The 20,315-nt window shown below is 39.6% G+C and overlaps 1 protein-coding gene across 3 annotated transcripts in view; it reads right to left on the minus strand.

Annotated features, from left to right (window-relative positions):
• Positions 1-20,315, minus strand: part of LOC150077929 (Kv channel-interacting protein 4-like) — a 322,570-nt gene that overhangs the window by 59,961 nt on the left and 242,294 nt on the right. The window contains exon 1 of one of the 3 annotated variants that reach the window (XM_090385342.1): positions 12,671-13,060. The exons of the other annotated variants lie outside the window; for them this stretch is intronic. Coding sequence (XP_090241468.1) covers positions 12,671-12,758 — 88 coding nt within the window. The 5' untranslated portion in view covers positions 12,759-13,060. Of the gene's footprint in view, positions 1-12,670; positions 13,061-20,315 lie in introns of those variants that run through there. 3 annotated transcript variants of the gene reach the window in all.

The raw sequence follows: 20,315 nt of genomic DNA on the forward strand, positions 1-20,315 counted from the left end.
GGCCTTTGGCTCAGCAGATCGGTCATTAACAACCTTTCTCCTCCTGGCAAAGTTTCCAGAGGGTGGATGCGATATGCACCGATTTCTCTCTGGGGCCTTCATTCTGTAAACCATCATTTAAGGCTTTTTAAATTACATGGCTATGAAGTTCAAACACCCCCTTTTCTGCTGCATAAAACCTTACACGTTGTCATGAAATTATAAGGATCTTAAATAACTGAGCACTGTCTGATATTTTAGGTTTGATAATGGAACTCCACAAGGATTCAGTTTTGGCCCATTGCTATTTAATAATTACGTTAATGACTTTTTAATGCGGATTACTTCTTGAAATTCTTTAATACTTTTATGCTGATGACTTTTAAATATAGTCGGTTAACGCACGATATCAGCAATTAATTTTGCATAATAGATTGTTCTTATTACAGAAATATACACTGACTGGCCACTTTATTAGGACCATGGATTTTTGGGCTATATGCAACAATCCGCACGCTATTAACTCATAGTTCCATCGTAGGAAAAAGAACAATTGTCTGTCTTAAAGAAACGAATAAAGTCTAAGGGAATAAAAGAGATAAGATGGTACCTTACAGCACATCGACATTACATTTAGTTGTGAAGCAAAGCGCCTTCATTAAAAATAATGCGAACATCTATTTTGAAGAAGTTGTTTTAAAAATTCAAGTTAATGGCCAAGGATGAGGAAATAAGTTTTAAGAAGTTGAAGAGGAATAGATAAAAGAGATGGAAGATTTAGGACTGCAATTGTGGCTTATTTTGTCGAGCGGTAAAAATCCTACTGGTTTAGAAAGACAAACATATCGTAGTAGATCTGTTTGCTGAATGAAAAACTCAAGTTTCCGGGAGAAAAAAAACCATGCTACTCTCGCATGATACCGACTAATTCGGCCATTTGAGAACATGGAATCTATGGACGCCATATTCTCAAACTGCAGCTCGGACGTTGAGTATCTCGTAAACACCAGTGGGTTGTTGTTGTTGTTGTTGTTGTTATAGAGAAGGAAATCCAGCTCGCCCGTTTCTCATGTATGGTTTCTGTAAATTCCGTATAGTCCTGCACACAACATTCGAGATGATTTTCTAAGCCAGTCAATCTACGCGATGACCTTTGGTTCCAACATCACAAAAACCATATTGAATATAAACTTAGACTGAGAGAAGGCAGTGGTGGATTTATAAAAGATGACTGAGAGTCATTATTCCCATCAGGATCGCGTGAACATTAACAAACTAGAAGAATTTAGTGTGTTAATTTTTAAATACGAATTGCGTACATCATTTTTCGCATCCAGTTTATTTGGTTACTGAGTTATTGTGGCTAATCAGATTAGTCAGAGAAGATTCCCTCCCCTTAACAAATCCAAATGTGATTTCCGTTCCTCTTAAGCCGATCCTGCAATACTTCTTTAACCAGTGAGGCTATTATTTTCTATGAAACAGAAGTCAAGTTTACAGGTCTGTAAATACGCATTCGCCATCTTGATCATCCTTTGAGAATAGAAGAGGCATTTACACATCCCCAATCTACAAGTACTTCCCCTCCAACGATGCTCGCATAATTATGGTCAAAAGGTTTGCTTGCCTATTTCGAAATTTATTTTAATATAACTGGATACAACCCATCATCCTCTGGTGTCTAATTTATTTTTAGTTCCAATAATTTTCTTCTACTTTCTTCTCAGCTATAAGAATGTCGTTTAGCTCCCAGTTTTAACTTGGAGTACTTCTGAATTTCCCATCTATATAACTTTTTCACGCGTGAATGTAGATGAAAAATATTTATCAGGCTTGTCAGGGACTTCAACAAGATTATCAATAGTTATTCCACTCATGTCTAATAGAAAAACGCGGTTCATTCCTTTCCCTCTAGTGTTAATATAAGCAAAGAACTTTTGTCTACATTTATTCACATTCTTAGCCAAAGACTTCTCATAATCAGCCTTAGCTTGTCTAACCCCCTTGGTGACCCCATTGTAGACGTTTCTACTTACTGAAGGTTCTGTGCCTCTTCATAATTTATATGCATCTCATGCATTTTTCTTCTCTGCCACAAATCTCATTAGTTCATCTGACATCCATCTTGAATAATATCTGTTAGTTGATATAAAAAACTTAGTTTCAATGATTACTTCCACGATCGCTTCCTATTTAAAATTTTCAGTTGTGAATATAATCACTTTGTCTCCTTGAACTGTCTAAGACCATTGTAGATTCATCTTTGTCTGAATCAGAAGTCAAAGAAAGCAAAACTGGAGATTCTTAATGCATGAAGGACCATTGCTGATAATCAGATCAAGAGTACTGCTGGTGTAGAAGAAAGTCATCTAATAAATTCCGTTAACTATGCTACTGAGTGAGTGATCAACCGATAAGTTACCGTCAATATCTGGAAAGTTAAAACCCCACTTATAAGACATTTTGATTTTGGTCCTCTTTTTTAGTATGCACTATAGAGCTGTTCATTATACTTATCGGAATGATTTGGCCTATAAAATTAACCCAACTCTCATTTTAATTTTCCCTGTGCGTATATCACACCAAAATGACTCGACATTACACTGGCCAACCACGTCAACAGAATGCCAAGCCTTAGATCTTGTGGGCTTCTTTACCAAGAGCTTAATTTCTTTTCCCCATCACTCTGAGTCGTCTGTCCCTTCTGTTTTTTCGCGATTAGCACAGCAATAACAAGCACCGTCCTACACTTCACCGGGTGGAAAAGGCCCTGGTTCGAATCCCATCAGTGACGCTAGAAACTTTTATGGGCTCTTCTCACTCTGTGGCTGAGTTAATCGGTATCAGGCCGGAACAGCAAGGTTCCCCCGGCGGATACTTGGGATTTTAGTTCACAAAAACAAGCGAATCAACCAACGAACACGGGCAATTTATGGACATAAACTTTAGTTCTCGGGTTGCCTTAATAGGACAGTTTTTTTGCCCCTTCGGTACAGACGGAGTTGAATTTCCCCTCCAGTGCTGCCGTACGTTAGAAACATTAGTTAGATTTTCTCTCTGTAATTGCACACCATGTTTCTGATATCCCTCCAGTGTTTCTGTTTGATGACTTACCTAGGAAATCCTCGTGGGAAACACGGTTAGTATAATCAGTGTTCTCTTCACACCGGATGGAAAAGACCGGAGTTCGAATATTGTCAATGACGTGAGGAATTTTTATGGGTCTTTTTTACAAAGCGGCTGAGTTAGTCGATCTCAAGCAATGGTAGAATGGTTTTTTTTCTCCAAGAAATGTTTTCTTCCAACAAACAGCAAATCGACCACAGACAAACGACGTAATTTACAGACATATTATATAGGCAATATGGCCTAAGTTGCTAATGCGCCTTAAAAAAAATCCTACAACAACATATACAAGTAACTATAGATGCACCTATTTTTACTCTTAGTAATCCTAACACAGCCCAGATATTTGCTTGCTCCATAAGAACACCCAGCAGCTCTTGAAAGCCCGGAACTTTGCTTTCCAGGCTGCTGCTCATTCCAATAGAAGAAGTGAAAGAATTACTTTCACCTCTACCTGCAGCTATCGTTAATCCACTAGTGCATCTCCTGAAGCTAGCAGTTTTCCCACCTAACTCTGCTCGATAGCATCAGCAACTCTCCTTGCACCCCTTCTATATAAGTATATGCCATCCCTATAACAACGATCTGTCCTGGTAACAAGTACAGACCACTCTGGGAAAAATTCTACTCCTTTAGCCTAGCACATTCTTCCCAAAGCCAAACTGATTGACAAGGCCCTCATGATGTACTCCCTCCTGGGCACAATTACAGTGATTTCCAATTTGAAGCAAAAGTGCAGTCACTTTCAATTTCAATCCTAACTCCCGCCTTTTCCCTCAAGATTGCCCTGTACATGATAAGTAAATCCAAGTAAAAAGTAGGCTACTAATTTAAAGCAAAAAGATAACAAAAACCAAAAATTTTTAAATAATAAAATTATCTACTCCTAGCAGAAAACAAAATGGCTACCAAACAGTAGCTAGCACATCAAGTTGAAACCGCAATGGATAAAAGAATTGCATGCGTTGTGTACTTATATTATTTCCAGCATATGTGATCAAATCATGGATATGTTAATCAAATAAAATGACTACTAATGCACTAACACTTACTGACCAAAAAATTAGAGACAATTACTTAGTATCTACTAGGATCAAGATGTGACCATTCTTCCATTAGGATATTTGTCCACTGTTGTATTGTGGTCGTTAGAGAACTGCGAAGCCGAAATATCCTTTCGAAAACAACATATCGTAGACTTTCTCAATTGGATTTAGATCTGAAGAATTAGGCGGCCATGTAGACGTTGGAAATGTTCCTTGAACCATCTGGATACAATTGTTTTCTCAGTGGATAGTTTCTTTGTCGTCTTTTTTTTATATGTAACCCCCAAACACGAGAGGTATTAGAACCTATAGTACTCGGTACCCTGCTTGGGTTGAAGGTTGAGAAGACGAAAGAAGATATTTGTTGACATTGGACTCGAACTTCTGTGGACTGTAATTTTCAAGAAATACGTATGAAGGAAGGTTGTTCCAGAAAACGGCAGTTGAATGAATAAACGAGGAAGATGAAAAGTTGGTTCTGTGGGTTTGAAGTTGGACAGTAAATGGATGTTGGCTGGTGGCAGCACGTGTTCAGACTGTTTTTAAAGAGAGAGCGGGAATTATAGAAGCCAATTCAGAAGAATCTGTAGAAGATTCAGAAGAATCTTCTACAGATTCTACCATGGGCTGTAGAAGATTCTTCTGAATCTTCTACAGCCCATGGAAGTATCTGTAGAAGAGGCATGCAGCAGACAGAACATCTATGGGATAGAGAGCGGAAAGATTCTGTTAGAGATGAATCATTCATTAACCTAACTGCCCTCTTCTGAATGGAATCAAGAAGCCTGAGAGAGGTTTTGGGGGCACCACCCCAGATGTGAGAACAATATTCCATGGAAGGGTAGATTTGCGATTTATACAGAGTGAGCAGGAGTTTGGAAGAAAAGTAACGCCGAGAGCGAAAGAAAAAAACCAAGTTTTGTAGATGCAGAGGAAGCAATATTTGTAATGTGCTTGTGCCAAGAGAAATTAGAAGTCAGGGTAATCCCAAAAAAAGAGATATATCATTTTGCCTAGAAATCGGAGTGTCACCAAAGTTAAGCACAGGAGCAGAAGAATCCTTTTTGCAAGATATAAGACATGACTGAGTTTTAGAAGGATTGAAATCAACTAAGTTTTCTTTGCCCCACTGGAGAATTACCTGGAGATCGGCATTTAAGGAACTGGTAGCCGATTTCCGAGAAGTTGAAGCTGATTGAGCAGGACAAGGTTTCTCAAAATGGAAAGTAGAATGCAATGTGCTATTATCGGCAAAACTATGGATAAGATTTCCAGTCAATGGAAGAAGGTCATTAATATACAAGAGGAAAAGAGTGGGGGAAAGAACTGAACCTTGGGGGACATCGGCATTAGCGGAAAAGTTAGAAGACAGAGAGCCATCTACCATCACCCTCAGTGAGTGATCAGAGAGAAAACTGGATAACCAATTACAAAAAACAGTTGGCAAACCATAAGATGAGATGGAAGCTTGTTTAGAAGACCTTTATTCCCAACACGATCGAAAGCCTTTGAGATATCAAGAGAAACTGCTTGTGTTTCACCAAACTTTTCCATTGAATTAGTCCATAAATGGGTAACATAAACTAGAATATCACCAGTGGATCGACACTGACGGAATCCATACTGGCGATCATTGATCAGACGGAAGGTTTCTAGGTAGTTTAAGAGTTGGCGGTTAATTGATTTCTCCATTACTTTAGAAAGAGTAGAAGTAATTGCAATGGGACGATAATTGGATGGGAGGGATTTGTCACCCTTTTCAGGAACTGTCTGGATATGAGCAAATTTCCAAGCAGAAAGAAAAACACCTTCGGAACAAGAAAGTGAAAAAAGGCGGCAAAGAATAGGAGTAAGTTCAGGAGCACCGGTTTTGAGAACAAGTGGAGAAATACCACCGGGACCTAGAGCATCAAGATTCGTCAAAATATTTCTGACATTTTGACGGAAGATCACAGGAGTCATTGAATGGAGCGTGTTGAGAATGGTTGGAAGTGTTTTACCAAGATCATTAATACACGAGTTGGAAGAAAAATGGGATGCTAGCAGGTCAGCTTTATCCTTGGCTGATGTGACAACAGAACCATCTGATTTGGACAGAAGTGGGAGCAGAGATGGGCAAAAGTTGCGGCCAATAGCTTTAGCAAGAGACCAGAATAGTCTCTTGAATTAGGGAAAGAAGAAAGTTTTCTACTCTTAGCCTGTTCAAACTCTAGTTTGAACAGGCTACGTCTTGAAAAATCTTGAAAGAATCCATCGCAGTCCCAATAAAAAAGAAACCATCACAGTGCGAATTTGGTCCGATACTACAGAAAGATATTGAATGGAGGTAACGCGCTCTTCAAACATTATGAGAGGATCCAATTCGTGAGGTTCACGTCACACTTTCACCCTACTATTAGTGCAAAAACTTGATTTAAACTAAGCTATTAGTGTAAATCAAGACTCGTCAGACCAACACGATCTTTTTTTCAACTCTTTCGCAGTCCGCTCTCGCCCTTGACGGCACCACTCCAGACGAATCTTTCGATTTTTCACAGAAAGAATTGGCTTCGGCACACGACTATCCAAGCTCATATTCTTTAACTCCCGCAGCATAGTTTGTAAGTAAATGGGTCTTCCTTTTCCTAAATTGAATTTCTCAGTCATTTTCTGTACATAGACCTTCTATTCTGACGCACAGTTCGCTTTAAATTCCTGGTCTCGTTTTTGGAGTGCTGATTAAAACTAAAACTATTATTTTTAGGCCACCCGAATAATTAAATTCATCTGCTGTGCTGTGTCTTATGGCTGTTAATTGCGTGTGTTCTATGGTCGATTTGTATGTTTTTCTGGACGAAAAACCCAAGTTTCTGGGGGGGGGGGGGAACCTTGCTATCTACACCTGAGACCTTGGAGTACTGACTGTGTCGCATTTCTTCCTTTCAGAGTCCCATTCTCCTTTCGTCTTCAAGCCATTGTACACTTTTGAGATGATTGCTTTCGACATGCCAGTAATTTGCTTTCTCAATTGTAGCTCCTGCTAAACGTGCTCCAACAATAAAGTTTTTTGAAAATATGAAATGTCATCTGTCTTTCCCAACCTAATCGATTAAGAAGCCTTAGGAAAGTGCGGACATGGACATGTGACATGTCTTGGTCTTTGGTCTTATATATGGTGGCACCTACACGTTAGTTCAACTCCGCCATGGTACACTGTGATGAATACAGAGCTCTGTGAAATGGCCAGATACGAGTGTGGGGTTATGTCATGTCATGTCTGCGAAGTGTATGTCTTGTTCTGTTATTTTGTTGTTTCTGGCCACGTAGCTACTAAGGATCAGATATCACAAGGATGGCTGCTTCTTAGTACCCGTTCACGCCATGAGGAGCAGGACCGCAATAGTACTCGTACTGTCAGAAGAAAGTAACAAGGAATGTATTCCACATAGACTGAGGGAAAATTAAATTCCAGTGGATGCCAACAAATCTCGTACCATTGGGAGACCAACCGGTGGTACCAGCAGAAAAAAAGAGTAAATAAATAAAGTAATAAATGCATAGAAATAAAAAAAATTAAATTGATAAAAAGTAAAATAAACAATCAGGAATACTGAAAAGAGAAGTTTGTATGGAACAACAGATAGATTGGGCGGTCGTCATGAAACCTAGTCACTAGGTTTCATGAATCCAGAGCACGCAGGCGTGTTTTATTATGTAGTCACTAGGTTGCTATCAACAGTCTCGTAGTTGGAGAAATCAGGAGGCAAAGCCTGGTAGCCGTTGTTGTATATAAAATTTCAGGTAGACTTGGCCATTGTAAAACAGAAGACTCAGTCGGGTTAATGTCAAAATTACATGAAGAAGGGAAAACATATATAGTTCAACGATGGTAGGTTCTTTACTGAGTACGGTAAAAACATGAAAGTTAATCAATAAATTCTGTTCGAGGCAGGTAACTATATCATAAGAAATTATAATTAAGTTATAAGTCGGATATCCTGATAGTAGGGAAGCCGTTTAGCTGAAGTCATCTGTTAAAGATTCCTTTTGCAAATCCTTGGAAGATTTCAAGAGTTTCCTTATTTGCAATTAAAGTGCGTTATTTCCAGGCACAAAATGTTTAGACGTAGTTTAGATTTGATTCCTAAGGTCTTGATAGATTGGGCAAGAATAAATCACCGAGTAAGCAAGAATCTGTAGAGGCAAGGTTGAACTGTATGTGCTTCGCATTCAATGATCCATGACCTGTTATTAAGTATGATGCGCAGAGACTGGAGAAGAACCATTTCTGTACAGTTCCATACCTTTAGTAGCCAAGGACTACGTGGATTGCCAACAGTGGTGAGAAGATTCTAGCATTTCTCGTTTTCTTTCTTTTGGTCAGCAGTTGGATCGGCAGTAGTTTGTAACAATCCCAAGAGAAAAGACCTTTGTATAGTTTCCAGTGGGGATTTTACAGTAAGAAGGCTAGCCCTTTGAAACCAAATACAGGGGTGTACAATAGTTATCTGATGCCAAGGAATTTGTAATCATACCATTGACAACTTACATTTGCATACCGTACATTTCATTACTTGTTGACGCCAATTGCAGCTGTCTAATTTTTTGGTACTCTTACGTGCTTTAATTGGTACTCTTACCAATTAAAGCACGCATTCTGAAACATCTTTTAATACAGTCGACTTTTCATTCAAAAACATTTATATTACCAAATTAAATCGTCTTTTCTTTGTATGGCATAAAATCCCTATCCCAAATCGGCCAGGTGAATTTTCCAACCATTCTTTCCAAGACAATGGAAAACTTTCAGGATTACTCTGATTCCTAAACAAACTAGCAATAATAACCATGATATCTCTTCTTCTTCACTAGTACAGATGATATTCTCGTCACAGCAACCACAACAGGCATCTCCTCAAGGAGGTGTACTCTCTACTACTATGTTTTCAGCACCTTTAGAACTGCTCATGAAAGCAAATCCAAATCTGCTGGCATATACCGATGATTTAGAGCTATTTATTATTTAAAAAGCGTATGATAATACTCGCAAAGTTAGCCAGGATGCAAATTTGCAGATGTATAGAATCTCACTATTAACGCAAAGAACTCAATCTCACTATTAACGCAAATAAATCTGCTCATAACTTATTCCTCGCAGAAAACTCCAAACCACAAAGAAATGAAAATTACAGATATCTCAATTCCAAATGTCTATGCCCATAAACAAAGCAAAATGGCTGATAAAAAAGGAAACAACAGCGATCCAGGTTAAAAAGCAGTGATAAATCATATTCAGCAATGCACCTTTGCCATACTATCGTGTGCCTTCGAAAGGTCTGGAGTCCCTCAAGTAACCGACAAGAAATTCCTTTCCCTAGAGTACTAGATTCTGAAATGGCTCAATAGCAAACTTGGTTTTCCCTATACAATATCCAGGCAACCAACAGCTTTATGCCAACTTAAACACGAAGCCTCTGCAAATGATCATCAACCTGCACATGCGTTTCACCAAATACAGCCAGCATAATAACAGCAGTTCCCAATATAAAAAAATTCAAGAACCAACAATACTCCAAACTAACCTCGCAAGACTCCAAAAAAATGGACAGAATGTTTCCCAACGCACCCCTTAATCTCATAAACTTTCACATTATTGATTGCCAAAGATTTCTCACCTTTCAAAGAAGTAAAATTTCAACTCGGACGAAAATAAATATTGATTTATTAATTATTTATTAAAGATAATGGACGTTTAAAGTACCAATTATGGACGTTTGGCAGTCCATAATTGGTACTGTGTATATCAGTTTTCATTAGGAGAAATCTTCAAGCGCTTAATTATTATGATTCAAAGTTCACCCTTAATGAATGTACAAATGCATTTCTTAAACGACTATTTAAGATGTTTTAAGACTGTACAGTCAGCTGACATCTCTAAGTCTCTTACGCGTTCCTAAGACACTGGATATTTCTGATCTCTTTGTACAACTGTTTGTGCTGAGGTTTCATCTAATCGCTTGTGGATATTTTCCCCTCGAATGGTTCTTTCTGGGTTCCTTTTAAGGTTAAACTTCTACATTAATTCGTCTTAAGAGGAGATAAAAGGAAGCGTAATCTACAGAAGCAACGTAAATATTATTTTCAATTATCTCGTTTCTATTTTGGGTTCCTACCTGAAGACAGCTGAATATGCAACGTAATAAGGAAAACATTTTCTCTCTCTCTCTCTCTCTCTCTCTCTCTCTCTCTCTCTCTCTCTCTCTCTCTCTCTCTCGCTCTTTAAATCATCCTTCCGATAAGATTTGTTCCTTTCGACTGACGTTTGGAAAGATATTACAGCTGGCTGTTTCGTTCAAATGTCTTTTTCATTTGGTTTTGGGGTCGATCTGACTAAAAGGATTGTTGGATGCCTCATAAGTTAAAAGATTGTAAGGCTTCGGAGAACTAATAAAAACCGTATCGCTCGCTTCGGGAAATCCCAACCGATACCATCTAATTCGAGCAAAATCTACGTTTATGGCTTCGAAAATGGGTTGGGAAAATTATCGAAAGAACTCTCTTATTGCTAGTAGAAATGTGTGTGTTTGAAAAGTGTGGGTGAACGTGAAATGAAGAAATATAGGCTACCGGATTGGACACAGTGAGCGAAATGTGGATATTTCTGTGGGCAAATCGGTGCCCACAACACGGCCATGTTTAAAGCTGAGGGTGTTTTGAGATATATTGATTCAAAATTCGGGTTGCAAAATAATGAAAAAGAAATCACATTCTGTGAACTAATATTAATGGATTGAACGTCTCAATCCATCAATGTTAGTTCACAGTATATTGCGTGTACTCTGTGGAGATTTGACTTCTGTAAGAAAAAAAAAGAAGTCCAGAATGAAAAAAAGTCATGCAACCATCGTCTAAGACCAACTACCTCAGCTACTTTGTAAAGAATGCCCATTAAAATTCCTGGCATCATTGAAGAGATTCGAACCCAGATCTTTTCCATCTGGTTTGGGGGGAACGGTGATTATATCCCTAAACTATCCGTGAGGGTCACTGTTCAACCATAGAACCGAAAAACATGCAAATAGTTCAGAGAGTACACAATGGAAATCATTTTTACAACAGGTACAATCACCCAGTCTGTGTTCAAACTAACCCCCACGTTGTTTTTAAATTGGTTTCTATAAGAACAGTAAGCCAATATCAAGGTCTAAATTCCTTGCCTTCTTGACACTTGGCAGGACAGGTCCACTAATCCATGCTATTTCGTCATGTTGTGGTACTCCCATCATTGTGAAATATAAGGCAACATTTTTTCTAATCCTTCACGGTCCAGTGCTGGGAACTGTATTCACCACAAGAGAACAAATAAGGAAATTGTGGGAAACCAGCGGTACCGCTTGACCCTCAACACTATGTCCAGTGCTGGTGTTCGTGAGCCCAGTGTAGCCGGATCTTCTTGTCTTTTGCTTACAGGAGTGGAATCTAGCGAGGTCATCGGCTGCAATACCCCATCCGTGAAAGGCACGACTACCTTTCAGCGGTTACCACTGCTGTATTGAATTGTTATTTGACTGAGTGTAGCCTTTCTGTTATCCTGTACAATTCTTACCAGCCTCCGATGGCCTCTTGCATCAAAGAGATATTTCCAACCACAGCATCGCCGTTGGTTGGATTTTATTTGGTTGTTGAACCAAAGTCGATATACCGGACAGAAACAAACATATGTGAAAATGCTAGCTGAGTTGCAGTTTGCTGTTACTGAATGAGCGCTGTCTCTCAATTACATAAGTCTATGGGCGACTTCCATGGTTACGAAGAATGACCAGAATTCCATGCTGTGATCTGGTATGCCTTAAATAACATTACAAATCATATTTATAACTGGTATATTCGACTTATAAGTAATTATGTTTTAATATTCACTAGATTCGGAGAAGATACATACCACCATTGGGGATACGCCCTCGTGGTGGTAGCACAGTTGATAAGATCGTCATCCTCTCCACTCCGGGTGGAAAAGACCTGAGTTCGAGTCCCATTGATGACGTGGGGAATTTTTATGGGTCTTTTGCACAAAGTGGATGAGTTATTCGGTCTCAGGCTTGGGTAGCATGGTTTTTTTCTCCCGAAAACTCAGTTTTTTTGCCCAGCAAACAGACAATCGACTACAAAATGCACGTAATTTGCAGCCAGTATATATAGAGCAATACGGCCTTCATTGCTGGTGCTCCTAAAACCCTACTACAACAACGGCATTGAGGCTGTTACAAAACAAAGCGGTACACCTCAAAGGAAACCCTGGCATGCCCTTCAAATTGTGCACTTCCCATTATAACAATGAAAATCGTTTTCTGGATTCTACCAACTATCTCGAAAGAATAAATACCAACTTACTCAACTACAGATTCTGTTTCTAGATTTCAAGGAAGCCGTGCGAGACATAACGAAGAACCTAGCTCACTAGCAAGCAGTAAATCTTATTCTAACGGATGGTCGTGTCTTACATCATTAAGAAAAGCAACTAGATTCGGAGACCTACTTACTTGTGCTTCCCCCTATAGATTTCCCTTGTCCTTTCCTATCGCTGTCCCTGGATACTCCACCGGGTCTCGATTGTATTGTCCCCTGCATAACGACACTTTCGAGGGAAAAGTCTCCCCGACTTGCACAGAATTCTGAGCGAGGACTGCTGGGACACACAGCCAGCCAACGAGTGACTCCCAACTTGGATCAGAGCCGAGAAACTGATGCAGGGAAGGGGGGAGGAGACTATTTTAAGGATTTCGTCGGCACTGATGAAACCCGGAGATGACGTTTTATGCAAGAGATACTCTTGGAGGCTCCAAATGTTCCCATTTATCCGTAATTTTTTATTTTCATCTGCTCTAAGTTAGAAAGCCAAATGTCTGTCGCCTTCCGAACACACTTCAACATCTTTCCGCTTGACAACGTTGAAATTCGGGGAAAAAAGCTGTGGGGGAGACTACTTAGGATCGTGCGGGGGGGGGGGGGGTTTAAACTAACTGCGGAACCACTACGAATGGAAACTAGTGGCCAACTGGCTTCCGGATGCTGTGCGAGTGTCACTCTGAGTGATGACGTCACTGTTTATTTGTACATCCAGGTACTCTTGGAAGCAGCAACCGGACTTTGTATGACTTCTTGCTGTTTGCCTTGGAAGTGTTTGGCAAATAGCCAGTCTGACATCGTTTATGATGGCTGTCTTAAAATGTCATAACTAACTTATTGTTACTTTCTTTACAGTGCAATGGACTTAAGACGCTAAACCAGCTGAGTGCCATTAGCGGCCCATTACCCTAATGACAGCATCTTGTTCTCGAAAGAACTTGCTCAAAATTGGTTAATGAAGTATGACGGGCATATATTGGGTTAAATTCTAAAGTACCAGAAAACAGTGGGAAGAAGGCAGTGGGATTGAGAAGGGAGAGAGAGAGAGAGAGAGAAGTTAATATGCAAAGCGAACAAGACGGTATGATCAAAGTAAGCGACAATATAATTGAAAAATGAGAGGATAAATCAAAAGCGAGAGAGAGAGAAGAAAGAATGCGAATCATAAAGGAAAAAGAGCGTATGTTTGAGAGAGAGATAGAGAGTGAGAGAAAGAACAAAATAGTCAGTTAACTTTGGAAAACTTTACTAATAAAGCAGAGTCATACAGACACCAGATAAAGCAATCATTCGTTTGTGGTATTTAAGACATAACAGATTGACCATGTAAATCTTCTACGCTTGTTTGCTTACAGCACTGAAATTAGAGTATAGGGTTAACTCGTTTTTTTCTCTTTGCAGGTATACCCACTGTGACTAAAGAAGCAAAAACTCTTCCATCTTCCATCACGGAAGATGGAAGAGTTTATAAGGAATGGTGTGGGTCGAAATCAACAGAAATCAGAGGAAGAATAGCGGTCGAAAGTTTGCGCTAAGTGATCATGATCGGCTTTTGGAGTAAGGTCCCAGAGAAAAACCATTTTTAATAATTACTCATGAAAAGTGGTCTGAAGAATCCGAATATGCCTATGCTGTAATGATGCTGGGGGAAAATTCACAGGAAGAACAATGAGGGTTGGTCAGCGTTTCTTTTGGAATGTTTTAGCTATTCCTCTGCTGAGACTCCAAACAGTATGAATCAAGTTGGCTATACAAATATTCCGAATGATCAGGTTGTATTTTTTGCTGCACATTTGAGGGACTCTTGTGATTTTCACACTTCTGGATTCCATTACATTACATTTTACCTTTATTGCATAAAGGGGTAAAACTTTTGCAAAGCCGCTAGTCAATTTACAAACAAATACCCCCTCCGCTTGCTCGTTTTCAGGGTGGAGGGACAATAAAAGACAAAAAAGTAGGTAATAACAATAATAACTAGAAAAGAAGAATACGCATACACATAGGAAACAATTCAAGATCCAGGTTGAGGTTTTCAAGTCCAGGTTAAGGCGTCCAAGTAAACTCCAAGGCCCTGCCAAAGATAGAACTGCCAGCACAAGGAGCTTGAACTCTATAGAATCACCACTTGCACAAGTAGCTGGAGTTGCAGTGGATATAGCAAACTCATGCCTCCACCAAAGCAAAGCCATTCGGAACGATTGCACAGAACTCTAGGTAATCCAGCACTACACCATACCTGAATTCCAGGGTGAAAATGTCCATTCAATGGTCGAGGAACGCGAGAGAACAGTGGAGTATTTAAATTGTTGAGCCAAATCGACAGGTTTAAACCCTATAGAGAACACATGGGACTGTCTTGTACGGAAAGTGAAAACACAACAGCAGCATCCACGAAACCCAAATGGATTGCGGATTCTATTGTTTTAAGCATTATTGATATAAGCTATTTAGCGGGTCTAGTTCAGTTCCTACCAACGAAAATTCATGAAGGATTTCCTGCTAAAGGAAGGGTTAAAATCATTAATCGAAAAATTAAAGAGGTGACTGATTTTTTGCTTGGTGTCTGTAAATGTTGTTTGAACTATATCGAGGATATTGTAAATATTTTCGATAGCTAGATAGAGAGAAAGAGAGAGAGACAGAAAGAGAGAGAGAGAGAGAGAGAGAGAAGAAATAAACGAAAGCAATAAACAAAAATTGCTTTCTGTTCTTTCTTTCACACGTGGACAGTCAGTTGCTAACAGTTTCTTATGGCATTCGCTTTGGACGTGGAGTTCAATAAGGCGTACCGTGAGTGTCACACCTTTGCAGCACAGTTCGTACAGAAAGGCAGCAAAACCTATAATCGCCACCTGCTGACTTTCTCAGGAACGCGTTACGGCGTGAACTGCAAAGAGACTGCCGCATTAAGTGCACACATATCGCATGACGGGCAGCGAAATGAGAACTGCAATTTTGGACATTACCTGCTTCGTGTGAAGAACACCCTTCTCTCTGAACTAATCTCACCGACCCCGAGTAGCGTGTCCTGACGCTGCTAATGCATTCACGGACATATTTCGAGCGAGAAAAGGGATTCGTTTGGAACTTGAATGCCTCGAAGCACGATGCCCCTGCAGTGGACCAACAGAATTTCAATGAGGGAGATGCAAAGGTCATTACTCCCCACCAGCTTCGTCGTCGTACTCACGTCGTCTGCCGACAGTACTTGAAGTGAAAAGTTTGCTTCGGTTAACAAGAAAGTGTGAAGAAACAAAATTTGCGAGGGAGAAGAGAAAGAGCGAGAAAGATGCAGAAAATCAGACAGATAAACAGTGAGAGAGGGAGGGAGGGAGAGACAGAAAGAACACAGAAAAACAGATAGATAGAATGAGCCGTCATATGAAATCAGATAGAAACAAAAGACCAAAAGAGATTGAAAATTGAGACCACACAGCGAAACAGATAGAGAGAGATAGAGATATATATACCTACAGAAACAGATAGAGAGGGATACAGAGAGATATATACTCAGAGAATCACGTAGGAAGATGTACTATATCCTTAAAATTCGAACACCTGCATATTTATAAATAACGTTCATTTACAGGAAAACTAACCACCAGTTTTTTTTTAAACTGTTTTCCAATATTTTCCGAAATTCGGACTTCAAAGTAGCGACCAATTCAGTTGTTTATTGGGCAGTCGCTCTTCCCACGCCCTTGAAGATCCAATTCCTTCCAGAAGTTCTCTACAGGATTAAGATCAGGGTTCTGGGTGGGCCAGTCCAACTTTTCAACGCTCGCTCTGAAAACAATCCTTCACAATGTGAGTAGCATGACGTGGAGCGTTGTCCTACTGATACAGGTATGGGTCTTCATCGACGTTCCACCACGACATAGGTAACGCGTTATTGTCCATTACGTCTAGATGGACCTCGGTATTCTTGGTTTTGTCCAAAACAACCAGTAGTCCCGGGCCAAACCATGAAAAATCGCTCCAGACCCTCACTCTGGCTCCTTCAACTTCATTGTTGGCACGTGCTGACACAGCCAGGCAGGTAGCCTTCTCCGGACATCTACCATATCAAAACATGACCGTCAGATTGGTTTGAAATACCAGAACGGGGACCATAAACCAAACTAGATAGAGGCTGTCATAAGTCTGGTAGATCAGTGACTTATGGACAGCTGCAAGACCGTGGTAACCCATATCATACCATATCGTACTGGTGCTAGCATATGTCCCAATCGTTTCGCTGATGACCTATCTGTGCTGCGACCATCCGAGTAGATGAGTCTTTGTAGAGTTGTCCTGTCACGTTCCTTCAACGTCGGAGGTTTTCCGAGTAGTTTCAGATAATATCACCAGTCGTCAACCTAAGGATCTTTAGTCCTGTTGAAATGTCACATACAGACAGATTGCTCGTGTGGCACCCTATTACTATTCTGCTGTGGAAGTCTGTTAACTCCATCGATTGCTGCATCTTGCATTCACAATCGCACTGCTGTCTCCTCGAAGGCCTACGAGCATATATTTATAGTTGTATCTGACGCGTGGCCCTTGGGTAGGACGTGAACTATTAACGAAGACGTGCTGGCGGATTATTAATGGTAGGGCAGTGTATATATACAGAGAAAAAAGAATAGAGAGACGCAGGCAGATATAGAGAGAAATATAAACAGATACTAAGAATAGAGACAGACAGACAGACGAGAAGGATACCTATAGAGAGAAACAGATAAATGGAGAAAGCAATAGAGCGAATGGAAAATTTTAAACCCTGCAGTGAAATGAAAGCCAAAATAAATTACCGTTTTTTCCTTCTTTCTTTTTTTTTTTTTTTTGTGAATAACAGAGGAGCAACTTTACACTTGCGCAGATTGTAGAATTCAACTTCTTCCAAAGCGATTATCTTTTATTTTTCTCTCACTTGTGTCTCCTTTGAAGAGTGTTTGTCTCCAATCTACCGTTCTGAGAATTCTTACGTAAACTTTCAGTTTGCCGTGAGATTAGAATTCCTTTAATCTGACACGAGACACCTCAACGAACAAAAGACGCTAAGAGGATTGTCCAAGAATGAAGATCGGATGACACAGACGGAAGCTAGAGATCATACGGCGGAACAAAACTGAAATATCCAATAGAAAAGCCAGCAACAAAATAAACCCTGACAATTGTCATTGCAACAGCCATAAACAGCGCCATCTGCAGCACAACCCAAGAATCGCAAATGCGCATTTTATCCGTAGATCGACACTTGATTAGTGCTCTGTATTTCCGATAGAAGATTTTCTTTATACGATTTCATTTTCTTTAGGATCTGAGGGTGACCAGTTGTCCACGTAAGCGTTTTTTGTTCTTCACGCTTCAAAAGGCAAATCCTCAAACTTCAATAGCGCCTCTCGCTCCCCAACCTCACCCCCATCTAGCATGTCTGTTACCTGTGGCACTAATCATCACTGCAATAGATTTCTTCCGCCTCATCGAAGACCAATCCACATTTCCAGACAAAGCAAAGAAGAATGTATGGGCGATATCTTCGACTGTCTAATCGACAAAAATTCAGACTGGCTTTGCAGTGAAGGACTTTGACTTCCTGTTCGTATTAAGAAGAAAGATACTCTTCACTCGATGGAATCTGACTATGTGGCTGAAAGATTCAAACACCGTACGTACTCATGAGCTAATGATTTGCTTCATCCAATAGTTTCAAGTATCGTGATGGCGCTCAACCAGAACCAGTTAGCCGGAGATACTTTACAAACCTTTGTTCGATGACTGAAGAAATTCTCGAGCAAATAAGTTAGTCGATAATTCTAATAAGAACATCTTAGAGCTGATCGGAGAAGTGGATTTAAGTTATTTGCCTTGGAAGACTAAAAAGAGATTAAAATCGATGCAAATCTAATTGTTCGTGTACTCTTCGAATATCAAATGGATTTAAAAGAAGTTAAGAAATATTGAGCTACCACTGCTCAGTGGTAGCTCAATATTTTTTAACTTCTTAAGGCTTAATGTTTGGGCATCTTCAGAAGGAAAGTAAATTTCAGATTGGTTTAAAAATAGATGGCGAAATATAGGAAAACAGATATCTCAGTTTATTGGAAAGAGAGGAAGAGAGCGAGCACAACGAAAGACAAGGAAAAAAAGAAAAATAAATAATAAGAAAGAAAAGAAAAAGATGGAAAGAGAGAAATAAAAAAGAATGAAACAACGAACAGTAAGAAAGAAAGATAAAGAAAGCTAAAGTGACAGGGAAAGAGAGCAAGATAAAGATAAAACGAAAAAAAGAGAAGAAGAAAAGCGAAAGAAAGAGGGGAGGGAATTCCATATCTATCTAAAAAACCCTGGACTGTACTCTTGTTCATTGCCTACGTGATTTTCCTACTGCTGAAGTCAGGGTGTGTACTTAGAACTACGTTTATGTATTGGTGATATGGTGCCACTTCTGAAATCCAGAGGAATCTCTTCCGAGTCCAAAGATGATCTCATAATTAATCATAATGGTTAAATTCGATTCTCTCCTCCTCCTCCTCTAAAATTACTGGATATATCCCATTGGCTCTGCTACGGTTGTCGAGGCTGAGAGTTTGGTAAATTCAAGGCAGAATTAGATAATTTTCTTATTAGGATTACCCGAGAACAACCTCATCAACCCATCTGTATGTAAAACAGGCATACCTGGTCGGTATGCCTGTTTTACTGGAAACAAAATCCGAGTTCCAGGCAGAAAAAAATCTTGCTGTCCTCGCTTGAGACCAATTAACTTAACCACGCATTGAAAAAGTCCATGAATTTGCTTGCGTCATTGACGGGATTCGAACCTGGACCTTTTCTATCTAGTGTGGGGAAGATGGTGATTATAGCCGTTTTGCTACCCGCAAGGATCCAGCGGAATTGGATAGCCACCTTTTGACGACTGGGAGGTATGAACGTTAGAAATGTTTTTCAATTTTTTGTTTATTTTTGATGGATGCAGAAAAGTCGGCGAAAAGGCGAATTTGAGATCGGTACACTCCTTATAGTGCAAAAGAAAGGCTCGTAACTTGGACTATCTACAAGCTTGTAAACAGACAGACAGTATGATAGGTAGCCCAAGATAAATCTACAATCTAGTTACATTGTATACACCAAATTGTAGATTAATTGAAATAGAATCGTAGCTTATCCTTGAAACAGAATTGTGGGTAATCCTTCAAGTAGAATTGTAGATGTCCTTGAAAATATAATTGTAGATAATCCCTAAAATAAAACTGCAGATTATCCTTGAAATAGAATTGTCGATTATCCTGAAATAGTTCATCCATTGCATGATTCATATATCGTTAGGTCATCGCATGACGCTCCCAGTTTTGACGGCTTGTTTCACCCTCGTCGAGAAGTCACCAGGAATGCTGAAACAAGACATCCTCATCAAAGCAACTTAAAAAACCTGGACAGCCTAAGTCGCTTTTTTCCAGCAAACACGATAGAACCCTTCAATCAACTAAGAATTGAACCGGAAAAGCTCTGTAACGAAAAAGCCTACAGATTGCAAGTCTTTGCTGAATCCTATCGTCTCGTACAAGTGTAGTGCACAGCCACTCGGCTCAAAAACTTCTCAGTATTCTAGATGTCAACCTAAGATTTCAAATTTTAAATATTATAAATTTAAATTTTAAATATTTAAATATTCGTGTATTTCAAAATTCTGTATTCAACTTTTCAGGGTGAACGTCCCATGGACTTCGAAACTTAATTTACAAAACTCAATATTCGACATTAAAATAATCACCAGCACTATACTTTTAATTG

This window comes from Mastigoproctus giganteus, chromosome 11, assembly GCF_048544385.1.
Source record: "Mastigoproctus giganteus isolate SK-2022 chromosome 11, ASM4854438v1, whole genome shotgun sequence".
Taxonomy (NCBI): domain Eukaryota; kingdom Metazoa; phylum Arthropoda; class Arachnida; order Uropygi; family Thelyphonidae; genus Mastigoproctus; species Mastigoproctus giganteus.